General features: G+C 42.6%; 1 protein-coding gene across 1 annotated transcript in view; it reads left to right on the top strand.

Annotated features, from left to right (window-relative positions):
- LOC119018331 (protein kinase C-binding protein NELL1-like) overlaps positions 1–22,410 on the top strand; it is a 257,120-nt gene extending 234,710 nt beyond the window's left edge. The window contains exons 17-20 of the mRNA XM_037095898.1: positions 10,848–11,041; positions 15,393–15,569; positions 15,952–16,176; positions 18,570–22,410. Of these exons, the coding sequence (XP_036951793.1) occupies positions 10,848–11,041; positions 15,393–15,569; positions 15,952–16,176; positions 18,570–18,620 (647 nt within the window). The 3' untranslated portion in view covers positions 18,621–22,410. The remainder of the gene's footprint in view (positions 1–10,847; positions 11,042–15,392; positions 15,570–15,951; positions 16,177–18,569) is intronic.
- Positions 22,411–23,329: the final 919 nt, after the last annotated feature.

Below are 23,329 nucleotides of genomic sequence, written 5' to 3'. Positions count from 1 at the left end.
CAGCATCTATGGCCCCAACCGTGGCACTGAAATATAGCTGTACTGTGCTGCGTATTGATCAATCCATAGTGCTGTCCGTGGTGCAGAAGCAGCAGACGGGTTTGTAACTGTGCTTTTTTTTTTCTCTCTCTCTCTCTCAGTATGTTCTTGGATCTTTCAAACTTTCTCAGCTATACACTTTGAATACTCAACCCTGTGCTTTACTGTATACTTTATACAATAGTGCCAACTCAAGGTTGCTGGCAAGAGACTTTTAAGGGCAAGTGTGTTGCTTTATAAATATGGGTTATGCTTAAAATAACAGTATCCAAATATTGTATTAGCCCTCCCAAAAAACATAGAGGAATTTACTTGCTACTGGGCTGCAGGAAGAATACAGTAAAACAAATGGTAAATTACAAGTAAACAATGTTATTAGGGTACAGCACCATACAGTAAAGTAACGATACGATATGTTGTGGTTTGGTTTGAAAACACAGTAAATTGCTGTAATATTACTCTCAACTGTTGAGATTTTAAAATAATTCACATTGTCACTTTGCATTCTTACATCAAAACACTATATATTTCACAGTAAGATTGGTACAGAAATGTGATTTCATGTATGTTACTGTACTACCATGGATTTTGCTGCAATTGTTAGCCAGTTTTTTCCTGTGAAACTGCAATAATAATTTTCAAAGCGTTCATTACACAGTTTAAAAGACAGCCGTAGCACGTATTGAAGGAAGATAACCGGATATGAGACTGGACTGAGATCACCCTAAAAATGAATATTCATTCATTCGCTATTTTCCCTCATGCTGCTTGAAAGTCAGATGACATTTCGGAGTCCACAACACACTCCTGGAGTTTCACGGCAAAAACAAGGTTGCAGCATCCTCGCTAACAACTGAAGTAGATGGGGATTTGATTTTTAAGTGTAAAAGAAAAAAAGCCATGTCATGGTTTGTTGCTTAATCACATTTTACAAGACTCCACTCGTTTTACGGGTAAGTAGTGACTGAATTTTCATTTTTGGGTGACATTATCCTTTAAGGTAACCTGCAACAATGTCCTTTCGAAAGGAAACTTGGGTTTGTGTGTTGGTTGGTGTGGGGAGAGTGGAGTGTTCCTAAATGCCAGTTTTAACAAATTAACAAGTCCCAGGCTGCTTATAACTGTTTTACCACTGATTATGATGTAATCAGTTTTCTGTAAAGTCCTGTAAAAATAGTCTACAAAGAGTCAAATGTCTTTGATCTGGCATTTTTTACTGAAATTCGAAATGAGTAAGAAGTTAGAAGTGCATGTTAGAAGGAGGACAAGGTGTTTTACAGTTTTTTGACTTGTTGACTGTTTGTAGTTGTTGTTCATAGCATCAGAGCAATATGCTTGGTATGATCACTGTGGCTGTAAAGCAAGCGCTCATTTTGTGATTTGCAGGTCAGAAGACAGTTCTAAATAAAAACTGGGCTAACATATTTATCAGTTAAATACCATTTAAACAGCAATAACACAAAATCTAACCGTTGCCACAGTAGGGACGCTGTGCGGCTTTACGAATGTAAACGAGTGAATTCAGCTAGGTCCTAATTTCAACATGCTCACAATGACAACTCTGACGTGTTTATGTTTAGAAAGTATGATATCTGCCACAGTCACCGGCTTAGTTTGGCTTCCTAACATCAGCGAGTAGCAGTAAACAAAGTTCAGCTGCTTACTGATTCCAGGCACTGACTTCACCTGAACTTCAGGATTTTCAGTGGATCAGCACATCACAGATGACATTCTGCCTGTATGAGAGCAGGTACTCAGAATATCTAAATATCACTCACCAAATTCAAGGCACTGCTGTCAGTGAAAAGCCGTAATGGATGCTGCAAACAGGTCGGCTTGTCTGAGCCAAACACTTTTGCGTTCACTTAACCTTTAGATCAAAACGCAGCGTCAGCGGTCCCGTTTGACTCGTGTGGTTTGGGGAGAGAGGCATGATTTCAGCTCATTTTCGTTTCAGCCGAGCTCAGATCTTAGAGGAAGTAATGGACAGACAAACAGCGGCTTCGTGTCACAGAACATCTTTAAAGTCAGAGTCACCCGCTCACATTGTCTCATCACAAGAGGCGTTGTTGCCCTTGTTATTTTCTGCTCTTTAAAAGGAAGACTCACTCAGTGTTCCTCATCCAATTAGTGATTTAAATCTTTCGATTCCATGTCACCTTCAGGCTGCGGCATCCTCCGCTGCAAAATTTAATTAATGTTTTACTGTGAATAAACCTCTTTACGCGGGGAGATAAACTTAAATGTGACAGTTCAAAAGTCAGGTTTATTACAAAAAATCTAAAACAAAGTCTGCAGCGCTCAGGCGTAGGAGGTGTCTGTTGTTATATCTACTACGTGTTACTTTTGAAGAATACATAAAAAAATACATCACTGACAAGAATGGCACTTAGTTGAGCACATATTTCTAAGGCCCCACCATCCTCTTTAATTCAATTAACCTTTATCCAGTATAAGACTCGACAGCCCTGCAGAAATATTAAACCACCCATAACTGCTTAACCGTAACTTAAGCTCATCAGATCTGGGATCTACATCAAATTGTTGTCACTCGTTGATACCAGCCACCCAAATTCATGCGAGTTCTTTCATCAAGATCCATGTGTTTTTTTTTTGTTTTTTCTGTTACAGCGCTCCCTGTGTTGTGAAATTAAAGAAAGTGAGAAAAAAAATCCTGCACCCCTCCTTTTATCTCACCAATCCGCACCAAAAGTAAATGAGGGTGTATTCTGGGCCGAAACCCATCCTCAATCCAAATTTTACAAAAATCTGTTCTTCATTTTATGTGTATTCCTGCTGATTAACTGACAAACATATGTGATGGGTTAAAAACATAACCCCCTCTGCTGCCGTCATTGTATTACTTGTTATAGAAATTAAGCAAAGCTAAAAGAAAACATCGGCGCGAGAATAAATCCATGAAAACAAACAAAACTTTCAACTAAGCTCGCAAAAAACGTATCGGTCATGCTTCATACTTGAGAGAGACCGTTTTCAAATAATACTTAAGGGTGAGAGTCACTCACACAAATAGTACTTGGGTAAAAGTCTTTAACTATCTGATATTAAAAGCACTTATGTATCAAAAGCAATTTTTCAGCACAACATTTTACTTTTTATCTGATTTATCTGAAGCTAATTCAAACATGCGTGCATTTGGCTATGATGTAGTGAGTAAAGTTCAATGCAGCTGAAAATAGATCCCTAAAATTCTACTTAAGTACAGTACTTGAGTAAATATACTTGGTTACACTCCATCACTGCTTTGTTGTCACTGTACACAGGGCAATTGGAATATTCCTGCTAGTCACACGCACATACAGTCCCCCACACATGCCTGTCATCAGAGCACACGGTCGCCTGCAGTACTGAAACCCCTGGAGCAGTTTTGATATTCAGTGCCTTGCTCAAAGGAATGTAGGCAGAGCTGGTCGATGCAGAGAATCTACAGCATCCAGCCTCTCCACCACTTGGCCATCCTTGCCTTCCCCGAATTTGCGATGAACTTTGCTTTCATTTCTTCTTCTTCTTTTTTTTTTTTTGACAGACAACTGAACAAATAGATGTGACGTTACATCCAGATAAGAGGCGTGCGCTGCAGTGCGATGATATCAAGTGGTTTGGTTTAGTTTTGAAGTCGCTCCCTCTGAGTCAGTGCTGTTTACACAGGCCCGGTTTGCTTTGGTGTTTGACAATCATACGAGGACAAATACATCATCAGAGAAGAAGAAACTCAGACAACTTATTACAACAACAGGAGCTGAAAGTAAACACGAATACAAATCTTTTAACTAACATTAACATATGATACCTTAACGTAAAACTGGGCCGCTTTATTTCTTTCTTTCTTTAAAATAGGATGTAGTGAGCATAGCAGATACACTATACTGGAGGGATAGAGAGGGAAGTGTCTCAGAAGAACAAAATAACATATTTCCTCTTAGAGTGGTTTCAGGACAGAGTCCTTAGTTTTAGTTGGCCGTCTTTACTATTGGTCCAACAAAATCATCCAATGGGACAAAAACCATGGGTTGTCCACGTGCTGTCCATGCACTGGAGTTAGCTTGACACATGTACACAGGACATCTGTATTGCCTCAATATACTTTGTCTATGCTGAACATCATCCACTGCCTTCTTTGGGCTCAGGGGCAGAATGTGTAGGCGTACGGCTCCCTTTAAGAATAACAACATTATGTTACAGGCGTCAGAGAAACACCAGAGTGAATAATCGATGAAACCATTCATTTTATTTCACAGACTCATAAATCAACTTTTCTTACAATTAGGATTTCTAAAGCTCTAACTATTATCTGTACGCAAACGGCTCAAATGAAGACGTAACTCAACAGTAATCAGCCTAAATGACCTAAAATATGATTAGACAATGTTACTAGTAAAAGTAGGAATGTCAGTGAGAGATCCCATTATTGGCTATGCTTTTCGACACTGTACAGCATAAATGAATATGTTTCATAATTTGTGGGCCCTGTGTGAGAGTTGTGTACGTGTCATTGCTTAACCAGACAAGTAGCTGTGACAGTGTATCCGCCACCTCTCTCCTCCCACTACACACGTTGTATTAAGCCGGCAGCCAGCAGGGGAAATAAGTACGAATGACAATTTAACAGGATTTTTCACCCCCCACCCCCCACAATATCCCTCCAACAAACTCTCATGAGCCGTCCAAACAGAACGTTGAATTTTGTAACACGAGAGCCTGCTCAAAGTGGAGAGCAGCAGCACTCGTCGCACAAAACAGTGCGAGTGTTGGCCAAGAGTGTGTGACGGCCATGCAGGAAATAGCAGATATAGCACTAGAGCTGATGATTAGCGAGAGAGAGAAGAGGGGAAATGTTTTAAGAAAACAGAAATTCTCTTTGTCTGTGTCTATTAATACCAGTAATTGGGCACGTAATTGCATCTGGCAGAGGTCCGGTTAGGTGGTCGCTTTTGAATTCAAAAATTGTACACACGGACTTCAGTTCAGTCAAATCTATAGCCAAAAAGCATCAATATCACATTTAGTACTATAAAAACAAAATAAGCCTTCCACTTAAGCGATGCTTGTAGTGTCAGTGCTTGTTCACATTTGGCACATGGAGCAAATGGCTGTGCTGCTCATAGAGTGTCCCGTCGGGTGACACATGAATCTATAAGAGTCTATTCTGTGAGGTTGCACTGTCCTGGCTCAGGTCCGGTCGACGAGACACTAAGCACGTGTCTATTTTTTCCCACATATGGAAAATATGCACTGTAGTCAAGAGACAAAAGGGAGGCCTCCAAATGTAACTGAGCACTAGAAGCTCTGTGCTCTAAATACAGTTTATAAACCCTTTCTCAGAACCAAATTTAGACCTGAGGCTCTGTTCTGTTCCAAATATGACAAAATCGCTTCCAAAATCACACTGACATGTAATGTGTGCAGAGGAAAAGAAGTCAAACCCTCTGTGTAACACGCTACATTCTCTTTGGAGCTGTGGTGTGCTAACGCTTCTTTACTAATCTTAATTTAGCATTGTGAATTTCATTAAGGTTTTAATTTTAAGCAGAGGCTGGCCAAGAAACACAATATTATACAACAATTAACTGACAATATTAACAAAATGTGAAGAAAGAACAGTTTTGATTTTATGACTTCTGTGTTAACTTGCTAACCAGCTAGCCCCGGCTAGTTTTGGTCCAAAGTTTCCATGTCAGTTCTCCGAGCTCCCAGTTCGGACCAGTAGCCGCACAGCTAACTGAGCTAACTGGGAAACAGCAGCTACATTTAGCAGCAGTTAGTGTTTACTACAGTGATATGCTGCCTCCTATGTGTTTTGAGCATGAACTTGACAGGTGGCCACTTCTAACATATTCCACCTTTATTTTCAAACACTTGACATAGTTTGTAACAATTCACTGCCTGCTACTAGCTGGCTAAAGGAATTGTGACATTTACAGTGTCAGTTTTTATTAGTGTTCTTAGGTGAGCATTTCACAGCTGACACACAAAGCATAAAAGAATAAAAATAGGTGTGTTTATGTGTTGCATTGAATTGAATTTGTGTCTTTGTGAGATACAGTGTATCATTGCTATATCTTCCTATGCAGTGTAACACTGTAATAACCTTACAATACCTTGTGCTAGAATGTATTTCATAATATGTCATCAGGGTATATTGTAACATTAGTTTTCAGTTCTCACAATGTGCTGTGCTGTTCACTGTTTCCATCGCAATGCATTATTATGCACTGTGTGCATCGCACATACTGCTGTGGTGAGGACCTGAACAGCTGCCAGCAGCAGTCCTTTTGCTTTATTGCTTTGACTGAGAGCTGCATGGGCTGCATCTCAAAACATGTTTATTATGCCTAATGCTTTAGGGAGAGGCAGGTGGCTTTAATAAACAGATTGTGCATAAGGATGAGGATAATACACCGTAAACTCCCACTGTCTCCCTTCATGGCAGTGTGTGTGCATCGTTTTCTCTTTCTCTGTGATGTGAATGACCTTTTTCCATATGGCTCCCTTGAGTCATACCAAAGAATTGTATCTTAAGTACTCAGATACTGAGCTTTGTGAAGATTTCTAATGACTAACATCTGTCAGAGGGATTTCTTTGTTTCGTGTTCATGTGTGTATGTGTCTATGCCTGTGTGAATGTTTTTCAATTTTTCATACACTGACAGATTAGTGCTTTCGTGTGTAACAGCTCATGTAGGTGTGAATGTAAGTTTCTCACATGGTTGGCTGTGCTCAGCTGGTTCCTCCGAAGGCCTTTTGTGTTCAGCTGTAAGGCTGTCTTTCACAGCCTACATGTAACAGTGCGCTTCATCTGCGAGCGGCAGCTTGTGGCTGAATGTGGTGAATGTAGCATGAAGAGCATTAATCCTTCACCAGCGGAGATACAGTATGTCAGACTGGCTGATGGGGATTTCATTTAGTGTATGCAAATAGTCTGTCGCAGGCACAGTAAGTTCTCGGCTGAGCTGTTTTCCTCTCTCTCTGCATCCAGCACACCGGATGCTGCAACCAATTAGAGTGTGCGTTCAGCGCTGTCCAAATGTGGTCACAGAACTGGCCAAGCCTCGTGTCCACCCAGAGTACTTATTCCTGAAGGATGCTATCATCTTTGAGTGAGAGGAAATAAACCTTTATGTTGCATTCACAGTTGCATTCACGGGTGACTCTGAACATTTCCTAATCGTCCAGCTTTACAAGTAGTGCATTATTGTTGCTTTGGTATTACTGGTTTGTTACATGGCTTGCTGACATGGATCAAAATATCTATTATATCTGCTACTGCTCTGTTATAAAGGTGCATGGGTACAGATGCAGCACCCTCGAACTTCCTGTTCCCCTGTGAAGGGGCCCTAACTGATCTGTTGCAGGTCCCTGCTGGGACCTGGTAGAGGCCACGAGTGGACTGTGATCCCCCACGATGACGTAGTGAATGTGGGGTTGAATTGTAAGGCCCCTGAGAGCCATATGTGGAAACCACTTGCAACGGTTTATCTATCCACAAAAGAATCAAGTGAGTCCATTGTAGTTTGAGACCATTAAAATGAATTGCACAAATGTTAAAAGTAATTGTGCTGCATTAATATACACACATCTGCAGCCAGCAAGCCGCAGTCTCCCTGTCACACTATACACCAGCAGTTCTCAACTGTGAGAAACCCTATTTTCAATGGGACTTTTGCCCAGGGAAAAAAAAAAAAAAAAAAAAAATCCTGACGTTTTATTTTGAGGGGGATTTTACATGCAGCAGAGTGCTGTCTATTCACACTACTTCACACACCAAATATTTTAAATATGCATACGTGACCCCTTTGGAATTGACATGGATAGCATCACGTTGCCAAAGAGAACAAAGAGAGTCAGCTGGTGGAGCTGTCACATGAGCGCACGCTGAAAACGAAATTCAGGGAGGTAAGTGTCTCCCATATCTGTTGCAGCACTGTGATGAGCGAGAATTCCTACCTTGTCACACGAGAAGTAAAAATCCTCCTACCGTTCAGCACTACCTGTCTGTGAGTGCGGCCTCTCAGCTCTGGTTCAGCTGAAGACAAAACACAGAAACAGAGTGGACATTGAGACATGCCCAGTTCTCCCATTAACTCCTCCAAACTCAGGTCTGTGACGTCAGTGTTACACCTGCTGTCAGGTTGAAGCGAGTGCTGCTAAATTTTCTTCAAAGCACAATGTTTTTCAGTGTTTACCCGCTGAAACGATAATCAAAAACGTATTGATTTTGTATACTTGAATCTTATTGAATTGCACTTTTTGTTTCATTCATTTTGAGTATGTGGATTAAAAACTGCTACTGAAGAAACTGGATTGTTTCCATACTGCAGTGTTTGTTGTCATAGTCGCACTTTTTAATTTATTTTTTTATGTAGTTTGAATAAGTGACTGAGTAGTTTTAACAGTATAGTTACTGAAGTGTTACGTACGAGAAGTTGAACATTTCGGGTCACGGTTTGTCATTAAGGGGTGAGTTGTGTTGAGAACCACTGCTGTAGACTATAGCGACCGAGTGGAACAGCGAGGCACTACGATTTCCCTTAACCCAAACAGGCACACCGCACACACCAGCCAGCTGCTCTGTCTCACTGTGTCTCACTGTGACACAGGTGCTACTGCTGTGATTTCATTGGACGTACAGCGGTATTTTCACGTGGCGCGTTCAATATATGTTGCACTTTAAACAAATCAACAGATTGATTGAAAAAGAGTTGCGGCACTGTCTCTCAGTTGCAAGAGAACTTGGGATTGAGTGAGAGAGCCAGAATTATACAGAACAAAAGAGATACAAACCGGCTTCATAGAATAAACGGGTTATGTCGTGCAACATGACTCTATATTGATATAAATGACATTGTCTCAAACTATATCTTGTTTTGAATATGGCTAACACTGCCCAGCTGATTTTTATTTTCATCCTTTTTTTCTCAAATCTTACTACCAGGAATTTTAATTTATCCATTATCTGAGAAAAAAAATGGCATCACTAAAGCTGTTGCATATTTTTAACAAGGTTAAATGTTTATTTCAAAATCTCTGGCGGGGGTGGACAATTTCCCAGTGAATTCAGGTTTCATAATCTGACACCTGTGGCTCACGCTGGAATTGCAGGGCAGAGAGAAAGTACAGAAGCTAGGATGTGACTATCTGGGATTCAAATTTAAGATATGTGATTTACTAGTCTTGTCAATGCGCAGACACACGTATTGGCTTATCTGACTGATGATGTCGTGTTTGCCATCACCGGCAAGGAGGCTACTTTGAAAGTGGGAGTACACCTGAAAGTAACAAAAGTGCAACCTATAAAGATGAAAATTAAGATGGCTAACATAAAACATTTTTGATTTCCTGGAAATGTTCAAGAGAGAAACAGGGAAGTGGGGAAAGCAAACATGTGACTGTCCCTACGGTTTCCCATCTCGTTTAACTCTGCAGAATGCAAATTGACTTGTTGACCGTGTTCCACACAGCGAGACAGCACAGTCGGGGTTAAACAGGCAAAGAAAAACATGAATTCAATATTATATATATATATATATATATATATATATATATATATATATATATATATATATATATATATATATATATATATATTATGCTTTTATATTTTTACTTCAGGGCTTTGTTCATGCAACACTGGTAGCGTGCTGACAGTGTCGCGTGGGTGTGATCGATGTCTGTAGGCAGCAGGTGCTGGCAGGGGAGAGCAGAGCTACAGTCGGAGGACTTTGGTCTTTTTCTCTCTGAACAGCTCACATTTGTGAGAATAAAGAATGTTAAATGTCATGGCTTGATAAAGGGAGGGACAGACTTTTGGCACCCCATTTCCTGCGCCACACTGATAAAGAAAAGTAGATGAATATGCCGTCTGTCGTCTCTGCTCGTGCTGGTTCTCCCGGTTCGCAGAGAGGGAAAGTGAGACAGACGCTGGCTGAGCCGATGTCTCGTCCCTTTGATGACTGAACTGAATCCTCTAAGAAAATACATAGGCTGTGACTGATGTCTCTGAAGCTTTGAAGCCAGGATGTATGCAAGGTGTGCTTACTCGTATATATACTGTACATGGAAGAAGTGCGAAATATGACCTGATTTCTTCCCTCAAATTATAATGCAAATCACTTTGTGTTGGACTCGAATTAATTATAACAGCGGAAAAAATACGACAAAACAACATTCTTTCCCTTAAAAGAAAATTGCGCATGTGAGGACAAAGACAGCACAAGGTCATTATTAATAGCCAAAACCTAGAATAGACATCATATCCACGTATCTCATACGTTTACTGCTGTTTCATTTTGTGCTGCATAGCACAACAGCATGAGTGTAATACCGAGGGAATTGATTCAGTAAATTAAAGAAACGCAGCCACAGCCCTGCTGCTAACACCCCGAGTGCTCCTTCCGAACTGACCACAACAATCTGTAATTCAAGTTCATCCCACTGCAACAACTGACTCCTATTCATTTGCAGGGATGATTAAAGTGACTTGAGGGCTGGAACACTCATTTGTGCACAACACAGATTATTACAAATGTTACTCCCCCGATACCTGCCGGGCTCCATAGTAATGTGAGGAAATAGAGAATTTAATTAAAAGTAAACGTGCACCACATCTAGTTCAGAGTAAGTGAGGGTAAACATTTCCCTGAGTGGAGTTGGAAAAGGATAAGCCTGTGCTTGAACGCTACACCGAAGACACTACATATGATGGACTTGCACACGTCCATAGATAACTGTCCAAAACAACAACTGCCGTGTAAAAATGTATTTACCGTGGTTCACTGTTTGTCTTCCAGACATCGACGAGTGCAGTTTGCAGACACACACCTGCTGGAATGACAGCGTGTGCGTGAATCTCCCGGGAGGCTACGACTGTGTGTGTACGTCTGGTCCGGGCTGTAGCGGCGACTGCCCGCAGGAAGAGGGAATCAGACGCAATGGGGAGGACTGGAAACCCAGCTTTGACCGCTGTGCCATTTGCTCCTGCAAGGTACAGAAAAAAAACACACTCGCACAAAGCCGCTGCACCGCTGAGGGATCTTAACCCAGGGTTTTCATCTGAGCTTCGATCTAAAGCCCTGTCTCTCCTCCAAGACCTTCTGTACGCCCTAAGCTGTTAATACATAGTTGGAATGTTAGAATAGAAAATACCTTGGAAGTACCAAATACCAAAGAACAATAATTGAATTGAATTGTATGCATCTTTGATATGACGACCTTCTTTTTTCCGCAGAGGAGCAAAATACAAATCAGCAAGTTTTTCACTCACCAATCATCCAAGGACCAACCCAGGAGGATGAAAGAGGAAAGATAAAAAGGAGGGACAAAACCAAGTTCAAGCACCAATGCTTCATGTCGAGCACGTACTTAAAATATCATATCAAATTCCTTTAGAGACCATTTTCTACAGAAATTGAACCAAAACCCCTGGGCAGTGGGGCCTGCTGTTTTTATGGTGCTAACTTTAGGGTTTTCACTAGTCACAGCCTTCTACATTACTGTATACGGGACTGGCATTGAAAGACAAACTCCTCTATAACATTTGGCGAGAAGTCGGGACTTCTTCAGCCGTGATTGCAGCAACCATAACTGGTATTTTTTAGCCAAAACATGACCTTTTCCTAGCCTTAACCAAGTGCTACTCATGCCTCGACCTAACTAAACCATAACCACAGTGTTGTCACAACATAAATTATGTATATGATATTTAAACTCAATCAATGTTAAGTTAGTGATTCCCATGAAACGCATATTGGCATCATTTATTCTGGCAGTCTTGTGGCTCAGAGGCATTGCTAACAAAGAGAAGACAGACATGAACACAAAAAGACTTGAGAAATGGGAGAGATATGGGATGAGTTATATAAATAATCAGTGGAAAGAGGAAAGATTCTGAAAAGGGGAATGCATCAGAGAGGGGTGTGGGCCTGCAGGATATATGGAGCAGCCAGGAATCTCTCTCTTTCTCTCTGATTGCTGCTCTTGCTTCATTACAGAAATTGATTACACGATTTCAAGCACATTAGAGTTTAATCCAGGTTTTATTATATGACTCTGCAGTCCATCCTTTATTGGTTGTGATGTTCAGTGGTCTGAACAAAGATGCTTTGGTAATATCTGCTACTGTAAAGCTGAGCTCCAGGATCAGGGCGGTATCTTTACAGCAGAGTGCGAGGAGCTAGAGGGACGGACATGCTGTAGACGAGCCATCAGTTCAGCCAGATCATGTAAACAACTCTGTTTGACAATGCACCCATAATGGCCACAGGAAAGCTGTGTGTATACAACTGTACATACAGCACAATAGGTCGAGCTTTAAGCAGGAAGCCATTCCATAAACAGTAATGCCTTGTGACAGCAGACAAAGTGGGTAATAATTTGTGAACATGTTTGTCTAAAATGTATGATGGTCTGACTGCCCATGTTTTTCAACCTTTTAGACCTTCTTTAGGCCATGTTGCTACGTTCCCAGAGTTATTAACTCAGTGTGCATAATGTCATTGTAACTGTTGAGTTGATGGCCAAAGCATGAAAAAATATTTTTGCCAGAGACCTCAAATCTCCTTCAACTGTCACCCGTGTAACTGACTGGAGCTGATGAACAAAGTACTAGGTTAATTTGTTTCATCATCTTACAAAATACAAGTTGTAGTCCATTTCTTCTACTGGCAAAATAATTAACAAAAATGTCTGGAATGCATGAACTAATAATAAGTGCGTTGGATGGATTATTGAGTCACAGCCTGAGGAGGGAAGCTGCTCTGATGTCTGGCGGTACAGCAGCAGATACTTCTGTATCACACGCCAGACGGCAGCCAGGCGAACAGGCTGTGCTCACACTTGTTGTTGGTCGTCAAGAAACAAACTTACCAGACTTTACGGGTCATTATTAACTCAGGAGAGAGAATTAAGCATCGTGCAAGGTCAGCTGCAGGAAAAACACCTCAGCGCTCCCATCTGTTTGTGATTAGCCTGCGTTATATTCCGACAAATATTTGTGGCAGCTTAACAAGTCATTTCTGTGCTCGGGAGGCGGTGCAGTGTGGCTGCAGGAGAGCGAGGTATTGATCAGATTTGTCTTTGGGAAGGTGAGGCTCAGCGAGTGAGATTAATATGAAACAGACCCAGAGGGTCATTTGGAATGAAATGACAGCTGAGAGCGGTGGTTCCAAAGATAATCACCTTTCACATGAACTACCCTTGCTGAGTTTTGACATTTCAGTTCAATGCATTTTTAGTAAATGCATCCAAACTACTTACATTTCTCTGTCAGAATCTGTGTGTACTGTACCAGCCTATTTCTGGTGATTTCCATCGTAGACACCCTGCAGTGATTTGCAGAGGAGGCAGCTTGTTCCAGTTCACGCGACATCTGAACGTTAACATCCTCAGCAGCATCGCCTTCTGTCTTGACTCGGTCAAGCGCCTGTCGTGGATCAAATGTCAGCATTTCAGAATGGAATGGAAACATGTAGGAAGCAGAGCGACTCCAAGGAGTCCAGCCTTCAGCAATCACATCGCCAATATAGTACATATAGCTGCTTTGCTGACATTTTTTGTACACTGGGTAAAATGGTTGTAGCCCATTTATGATGCATTAACGGACACTTTTCAACTCCTGTATGCAGAGCGCCATGTGTATTTTCTGAATAGCATATATTGACCAGGAAGGTCAGTGTTCATTTACATACATTGACAAGGGTATTTCTTAATTCAGAGATGGAAGGTATGCCGACCAAACGAGACACTGAACAGAGATAAGGGAGAAGAGAGATGCACGTGAGGCACAAGTGAGAAGCTGGCGGTGTTCAGGATGCCTCCAGGACCAGCTGCCCTGCTGGGTTTTGAGTCAGACATTAGATGCTCTCTGAATACAAACCACTATTGATCTGGATTTCAGGGACCAAGGCTGAAAACCACTGGCCCCGTGACTGTGAGGAAGCCAAAAGGTTGCCATGGTTTGTGAAGGGGAGAGAAATTGAAGGTAATCAGGGTCAGAAAGTAGACAGGGATGTTGAACATGAAAGTGGAAAGAGTCTGTCAAAATTCACCAGCACGTGACGTCGAAGATAGTAACTAAAGGGCAAGGATCTTCTATCACTCGTCATAGCTTATTTTCAGGATAATGAAACGATCGATTGAGTTAAATTTGAGTTTACGACAACGAAAGTGCTGTTTGGTTAGATTACCTTCAGAGAGGAATATCTAATCCACGAACTGTGCTACCTATTAATTAAAGAAAATGTAATCTGCAGTCTTCATCTTGAAGTTTATGAAAAGACAAAGTTCAGTTATGCTTTGTTGGATAGCACAACAGTGTAGCATAAGCATACACGCCTGGGCCTGCTCCTGGCATTAAAGCGAACAGCGTGTCCTGCCAACACAGTACAATTGGCAGTAATTTCCGAGCAAGTCCTGGGTTGTAACCGTAAAGACCAACGCCACCAGTATTGGTACCCTGGGACTCGGTGGCTACTGTAGCAGGACAATATGCATCGATAAAACATTGGCTCGGTATTGCCCTTTTAATGGTATGCAGAATGATTTTATGGCTCCCATACATTTTCTAACGGCCATTTTATGTAACATTTTTACATCTCCATTACATCCACGTCCCGGGGCCAGACAGCTCTGGCTGTGGTGAGTAAAATGGACCATAAAGTTTGCTCTGGGCGCAGACGGCGAGCCAGGGACACGGCCCTGTCAGATTTCTTCTGCATCCCAAACTTTTGAGCCACTCTTGTTTCATTTACGGCTCTAATAAATCGCTGTTAGCAAATGTAGATTTGTTGCTAAGATACATTAAAACCCTCCGTAGGGATCTGGCCTTGTATGATCTGCCTGAATGACCCAGTGTGCGTAATTGTTAACTAGCCTTCGCTAAAGGCATCCGAGACAGGTTTCAGATACGCACCTTAGTTATATCCCAAAGTTTTGGATTTGTCTGTCTTAAAATCCCTTTTTTTTTTTTTTAAACTGAGATTCAATTTATTTGTAATTGCACCACTTTCATAGCAATGAAATGTCAGGCATTGAGTGTTCTCTCGAGGACTGTACTCCTTTCAGAGATGAAAAGGCTCTGAAATGCCATCAGGGAATCCTTAAACTCTTCACTGTAACATACAGATGAAAGCTTTCAGTTTTAGCAGCTGTTGAAGTAGGTTGACCCACCTATTCAGGGCTAAAGAAACTCTGAATCGTACTTTACAGCCCAAAATATGAAGCAACATCAGTGTCAAGTCTTTGGCTCTATCTGTTTGAAGTCAGCTTCATTTGTCAGAGGCTGCTATCATGCCTTGACACTGTTTGCCCGCTGACCGCTGTGACCGTCTGTTGTGCAGGAGGCGCAGACGTACTGCCGGAGGAGACCCTGTGACTGCGGAGATCCAGACGAGGATCTGTTCTGCTGTCCTGGCTGCGACAACAGGCCCAACAGCCAGTGCCTGGACCAGAGTGGACGCACACTCTATCGCAGCGGAGCGTCCTGGCTGTACGGCTGCCAGCAGTGCCGCTGCATGGTCAGTAGACATGTACATCTGCACGTACCCACATGTGTTTTGCCAGCAGCAATGAAAGCTGACCTTCATTTAGAATCCCTCAGTGTGGGGAAACAGGTGACATCGCAGAAAACACAGAATGTCCTCATCAATTTAAAGCTCAGAGCTGTGTTTTGTTTTGTTTTTTTTTTCAACACCTTTCCCTGATCAGTTGCTCAGCTGCGTGTGGATGCTCAAATTAATCCCACCTCTGTAATTAGTCGTGGCAACAAACCAGCATGTAGGCTGTAGCTGCAGTCACCAGATCAGCTGGTTCACACTTAAAACACCAGCGCACACACACGCTTACATTTGTGCCGGCTTAATTCTTTCTTTTTTTTTTCACCGCTCTCTGTGTCTGCAGGAGGGGGAGGTGGACTGCTGGCCTCTGGTTTGCCCCGTGTTGATGTGCGAGTACACAGCAGTGGCGGAGGGCGAGTGTTGCCCGCGCTGCGTCACAGACCCCTGCCTGGCCGACAACCTGTCGTATGACATCCGACAGACGTGCCAGGACCCCGCAGGCGTCGTCCGCCTAAGCGGGGACACGTGGCATATGCCCAACTCACCCTGTACCACCTGCCAGTGTAAGGTAGGTGAAAGCAGCAACACAACAATGCTTTACTGTGCGGCATCCAGATTTGATTAAACCCTAGGGGTGGCTGATTTAGTCCTCGATCAAAAAATCACAACCAATTCCAAATCGAACTGTTTTAGAAGTCCAATATAATACTCATGTTCAGGTTCACATGATTTAATGTTTAAAAAAAAAACATTCTTTTTATATAGTCCATTGTTGCAGCAGCTCTTTTTACCCTGTTTCTGAATACTCCGTTGTAGTACCTGTCTCGTTAAAGTGATAGTTCAGGTCTTTTGATGTGGGGTTGTAAGAGGTACTTATCCAGCGGCAGTGTATTACCTGCGGTAGATGACTGCCAGCTCTCCTCCTGCGCGAAGAAACAGCGGGTAGCCTCCACAGGGAAGCAGAGCATTGTACTGCTGTAAATGGTACCAAGAGCAAGACATATTGGAGCCGCCTAAAAGAAGAAGAATCTTTATTTGCTGGCAAATCAAGCACACACATCACATTCAACATAGTGAAACTGGTACTTTGCATTCAACCCATCTCAAGGGGGCATTGGGTTAACCCTCGCAACCAGGGACTAAGTTTACCTACTCCATAGCTTATATTTGGCCAATGGTACAGACTGGAGTTGTACAATGTTCTGCTTCCCTGTCTGTGCTACGTGCCACTTCTCCACACATGGGGAGAGCTGACAGTCGTCTACATCAACTTCATCGCTTTAAGACCCCCCTCTTTAAGAGAAGCCCAGAGTGCTCTGATTGGCCAGTTCTCACAGGCTTGAGGAGGCGCCACCCACCTTGCATTTTTGCTTGGGGCGTGGCTGAGGATAAAGGACTGTATAGTTGTGACATCACAACCCTCGATAACGTATGTGAAGGCCCCTGCTTTCTGATTTAAAAAAGACGCGGAAATAGAGCCTTCTACAATAGGTAATGATAATGGCAGGCACTCCAGGCTATTGATACCGGATAAAAACGGTGCTACATATATTGAGTTCATCTAATGTGTGTTGGAGGTTATGCATCCGTCTGCCATATGAATCTGAAAACATCTAAAAAATCTGTCACAGATGATGCAACGTACACTCAATCTTAAAGAATAAAATATGCAGATCACTGTGTCAGGAACATGTCAACTTTGCTCAGATCTTTTCCACACGTTAAGTGAAAATAATCTGTTACTCCTCAGTTGTGCTTATTTTTAGTGATCAGAATTATTTAAATTAGCCGAGAGAAGCGCATCAAACTTGTGGACCCGAACCATCATCACCATCACATGTCAGGTTATTTTATATCTAAGGTATGAGCTGAAACAGTGGTCTCGGAAAACACACAAGTCACAACCAGCCACAGCAGCTGGGGTGTTCACTCACACTGTGGTCACAGCAGGTGGTTGGAGCTGCTGCTGCTGCTGCTGTACAGTAGCTCTGACCTGCTGTACTTGTACCAGTCACTTTGTTGCTCTGTGATTGGTTGGTCAGTCACAATGTAAGCTCATGTGCAAGAAAAAGAAGTAAAAAGAAAAAAAAAAGTGTGCCATCTGGAACAAAGCTAAGGTGCTGTCATCTGTCTGTGCTGTCTCTCTGGCTCAGCTGATGTGCAGTATATTCTGCTGCAGTGGATTGCGTGTCGGAATAGCCAGTAAAGCATGTTGGCTCACACACTGCAAAATATGACCGGATGTATGAGGACATCCTGGTATTTTAGGCATACTACTGAGACATGCTAAATATTTTTTTAGTTTGGGACCTGGCTCTCGGGTAAGCCAAAGTTGAGGCCGCATCAGCATGGTCAGTCATCCATTTTGTCCAGTCCTTTAAGAGCGGGGTCAACCATATGACAAGCATAAACGTGCTTTTGAGTTATCGAGCCACGCAGGTAAGGTTTAAGGTACTGGCCTCTGAGACCCTTTTTCGCGCTTACTATTTTTTAGCAGAGAGCACTTCCAATGAAATGTGTGACACTGTGACAGTGAGGTGTGTTAAAAGTCCCCGAGAAACCTGGGACCTTGTCAGTGGAGAGACATACCGCTGTTCAATTTCTAAAAATTTGTCACTGCTTGGAGCCACACATCCTAAATTCCATCCGCGCTCAATGTACTGCAGCGGCATCATAAATCAGAGAGACGGATACCCCAAAACTATTGCAGACAGTCCTGAGACTGAATGACTGGGTAGCACTAGTGATACCTGGGAAAAAAAGACAGTATGTTCATTTGTAATCTGACCTTTTAATGATATCGTAGGCATTGTTTAAACATAAGATCACTTACAACACTTACTGTGTTGTAAGTCGCTATGTTTGAAATCGCTGTATTCTGACTATCACAGCCAGTGAGGCTTTTAATGGTTGATGACTCTCTGTCTCTTCTTTTCTGTCTTTTCACGCTGTGCTGCCCAGAACGGGAACGTGTGCTGCTCGGTGGATCTCGACTGCCTTCAGAACAACTAAAGTCTCTCCTCCTCCTCTTCCTCCTCCTGCCCCCCCACCACCCCACCACCCCCTCCCTCCCCCTCCTCCAACCGACAACTCCACCCCTCGGATTCCTTAAAAAAGACTCACGCGCGCACATGTGCATGCCAGGGTGTGCACAGAAAATACAAACCCACACTGGACTGAGGCTGTGCTGTTAATGCCACTGTCACTCCGTCGACTAACAGTGGGCCGGTGGAGCAAGCGGGCGAGTGTGTGTGGCTCGGGCGGAGACTGAGGCCATGGTCACCACAGTCACTGTGTCGTGTACGTGTCTTTGTGTCGTTTCCATTTCACTACATTCCTCGAGGAGAAAAGGCGAGCAGCTGAGCGGTGTAAGGATGACGAGAGGATCCACAGCCGATCAGGTTTGAGGTCGAGGTGCTCCAGCTCCAACCATTCGTGGTTTCTAAATGTAGACTTACTTATACTTTGTCACCTTGAAGTGACCCAAATTTTAAAATATCGCTCCGCAAGTTTGACGTCACTTAAAACAAGAGGTAGTTTGGCGTAGAAATAACAGTTCGGAAAGTGACAAAAATGACCTTTGAACCTGGTGACGTTCGCCCCGTCTCCAGCGTCTCTCATGGGAGCGATTTTGTCTTGTCATTCTTACGAATACTTTCTTGCGTTCTGCGGAGACAAACACCTCACCCGAACCTTTGAGTTGTTGGTCGGTGATCCAAGCCATTTCACAATATGTGTTGACAATCCGATATTGTACCATTGATTTTTGTTTTCCACAACAGCTGTGTGCTGCATTTGTCTCTGTCCCGATATAAAAATCAAACAAAGCTATACCAGGAGAAGGAAGTGAACAATTATGAATCTATTAACCTGACTCTTAACTTTTAAATATTTAGAATGTTTTCAGACAGCCCACCATCCGCATTTCTGCATCTGTATCCACCAGCTTAGTGCTTACTCACACTTCAGGAACTGGAACCAGCCATCATCAGATTGCTTCTGACAATATTTGCAACTCTCTTCAGAAGCTAGTCTGACAAGCACGCCAACTTGAGGCAATGCTTGGCCAGGTCTGTGGAGGTGAGAGAATTTCTTTCTTGTCGGAAACACATTTTGTGCGGTTATCAGACCCGCTGTTTCTCACATTTTGGAAGCGATATGGACACGGGGTTTTTTTTTTTTAGACGAAGCTCTGCTAAATCGGCAGTCGGTGGTAGGGCTGGCAGGGAGACATAAAAAAGAGAAAGGGCGATAGAGAGAGAGAGAAAGAGAGAGAGTGGGGATAATTAAAGCCATGTCACGCTGGCCTGGATTTGAGTATGCCAGGAGGTCACCAAGTGTCGAACCCATTTACAGACAGCCGGGCTTATTAAGGCGTGATCGTCTGGTGCTTTTCCTGCTGCAGTTCACAGACTCGCAGCTCTGGTCTCCAGCTCTGTCCTCTCCTCCACACACCTCTTGCATTATCCTCAAGCTTGTCTTGCAAAGGCTAACATCTTCCTCAAGGGTTGTATTTATCACCCTTTGTCCATCACTGTCTGTTTTTTTTTTTTCCAGCCGGAACCAGAGAGAATTTCTAGCATCGTCTCAAAACCGATGCTTCACCCATGAAATCGTTAGCCTGACCACAGCAGAAATCTCTGATGGGCCACTTGCACACTTTGGTCGAGCGAAATGGTTATTCAGTAAACTTCTGTTGCGCAGCTCTTCATAGGACCACTTGGCAGGTAATTTTAGGTCAATTAAATCCTTTCGGTAAGGGCATAAGTGGTTCTTTAACATCAAGCTCTTCTCTAAACCTTATTTTTCTCTGACTCTTCTGCACACCATTATAATAGCTGCACGCATCTGGACTCCTCAGGAGAATCCATTCCACCTTCCGGATTCAGATTATCCTTAGTGAAAATTAAACCTTCATTTGGCTTTTTTTCAAAGTTTCTATGGGAAACGAAGCAAATCATCTGGAACCCCTCAACGATACTAGTGTTCCACGCGCTGATAGTGTAAAGCTTAGTGCAGATTACACAACTTCTACTTCGATTTTCCTGTCAAATTTTTGAGACCTGAGACATAAAACCCTCGAGCAGGAATGGAATCCGTGCTTGCGGCCAATCTCCACATGAAGCTGGCGGATTTTTTTCGCGAGCCATCCCACTTACTACGACGTCATTATAGCCGAAAACAAGACGCATCTGTGGAGCACCTTGCTGACAGGTTTGAGACAGGAGATGAACAGCATCCAATGACAGCGCCACGGGGTCGTTGATGCGTGTGTAGAGCCACTTGTTGAAAGTTTTTGTTCAATATTGAGATCATTCCCTCCAGATGAGGAACATGATGACTGATTGTCATCAGTACACTTCACCTAAGAGTAGTTGTGTCAACAGTGCAACCATGCATTAGTATGCCAGCAGTCTGGAGCAAAACATGTCTTGTTTTAAGAGCAATACAGCAATTGAGCTGAGTTGGCCGCACTAGTTATAAAGGAAAAACTTTGATGCATTACTTTTCAAATCGTAACCGGCGTTAGGAGTGAACTTGGCCTTTTTACTGAAAGTCTGTCTCCTCCTTCTCCCTCCTGCTGACCTTCCTCTATCCAATGTCAGGCTAGTTTCTCGTTTGTGGCCGCGTTTCCGGTCCTGAACAGAAACAGCAGGAAAAGACTTTTTTTCTACCCTTTTGTGCTCGGAGCACGTTGTCTGGACAAACTTTTGGGAAAGGTGACGCGGGTTGTTTCACCTCTGGAGGGGACGGCGGCACGCAGCGAGGTGTGCCGCCGCTCCGACCTCCCCGCCACAATGTCCTTGTGTCGTCTTTGTTCGCCACCACATCTGTTTTGTGTCTCACCTGAGCATTTTCTCCGTGTGCTCTGCTCCATTTTCACAGCGCCTCTTGTAAAACTGAAAAATGTCAACTGTGCACAAAGTACACACAAAAGGAGACCCAAGTGTTGTAAACGGTATCTGTGCCCATCAAGTTTAACACAGCAATCGAGAGCGGACATTTGTACAAAACATCACCGGAAACCAGTTTTTCAGATTGCTCTGTTGATTGATTTGATATGAAATATAATGACTACTGTAAAACACTATTTGCAAGTCTGTGTGTAATTGTTTTTACATACTGACGATATGATACAATTATACAGTTTTTTAATTATCATTGTGTTCATGAATAACGTATTAATTTCAGTGGACTACTTTTCTTTGGTTTTGCTGTAAATACTGTGTAAAGTGAGGCGTTCTGTAAAGAGATTAAGACTATGTGAATAATTCTCACTACAGCTTCTTAGGATCAGAGCGTTGCAAGTCAGGAATGACAGAGAAGCAACATTTCTATTGTTTCTACTGTTTCTTTATTTTTCTATTCTTGCCTTAACCCTTTTAGTATCCATCATAGTTTAATGTCTTTTCATTGTTTTAGGACAACATTAGGGATGCGACTAGCCTGTGTGTTTGTACAGATCTCTGATCAGTGAGTGACCCTCGCTGAAAGCTGAGAGTCAACAGACGTGGATTTTGGAACCAGGATGAGCCTCGGCCGGCGTCTGCTCCTGGTGTCTTTGTAAAACAGGCGAAGATCTCTGACATTTTTTCACTCCACATCTTTTTCTCCCTCTTTTTTCTTTTCTTTTCTTTTTTTTCTTTTTCGCATCTGTATGAACTGACCTGAAAAGTCTCTACGTGAGAACCAGACAAAATAGAACTATGTACACATGTAAAAAAAAAAAAAAAAAAAAAAAAAATGAACAAAAAAAGAAAAAAACCAATGTTGAAAATGACAATGTTGTTCTCGATTCAGTTCCTACTAAAAAGCAAACCATTGTGTTTCTCCTTTAATGTCTTACTTTTTAAAAAGAAGCAGTTTTGGACCTTCTAGATCCTGATGTGCTTGTTCATGTTTTTAATAGAGGACCATGGCGGAGGAACACCCCCCCCACAGGTCTGTTCATTGTTACTTCTCCAGATCAGAGTGGCCAACCTAAATGTACTCAAAGGGTTAAGTGTCATTTGACTTGAAGACTGTGTCGTGATAAGAGTTTGCTGTAAAAAAACAAAAAAAACTTCTTCAGTTAATAAATATTTTAGTTGTTTACTTTATTTGTCTTCAAAGTGTGATGGTGACTGGGAGTTGAACTCACAGGCGCGCAGGTAGATGAGACACAATTCCTGGGTAGTGACACAAATAGAGGACATATATATGGCGCAATCACGAGAGACACCCGAACAGCTCACAATCACACCATCCACCATCAGCTTCAATGAAACACATGTTTCTGTGTCACTGAAATGAAAGCCAGTCCCCGGCATCAGGATGCAGTCCTGGAAAAGTCTTTCATGTTCTACTTTTATCAATACTACTGTCTTCCATTTCCCTCGGGAAATGTATGAAAGGCTGCGTTGCGCTAAAAGATAAGTACATCCTTTTCATGCATTAATGGAGCGCTGCTGTGCTGCTAACTGGAGCAGGTAAAGCAACACTTCAGAAGCTACATTGTATTGGGGGGGCAGGGGGGGTGGTAAAAGCTGCATAACATGAACCCAGTGTTTATTTTTTTTATTTTCCTGCTGCACCACAATCAATAAACGCACAGACGCAGACAGGCTGTGCCTGAAATTAAATCAAGAAAAACATTCAATGGAATTTCTAATCAATTACTGCCCTGAAAGCACTTTTGAAAGAAGAAATAATAGAGCTGAATGTACGAGCAGATGTATCCA

Source organism: Acanthopagrus latus, chromosome 4 (assembly GCF_904848185.1).
Source record: "Acanthopagrus latus isolate v.2019 chromosome 4, fAcaLat1.1, whole genome shotgun sequence".
NCBI lineage: Eukaryota > Metazoa > Chordata > Actinopteri > Spariformes > Sparidae > Acanthopagrus > Acanthopagrus latus.
This window is presented reverse-complemented; position numbering and strand designations above follow the sequence as displayed.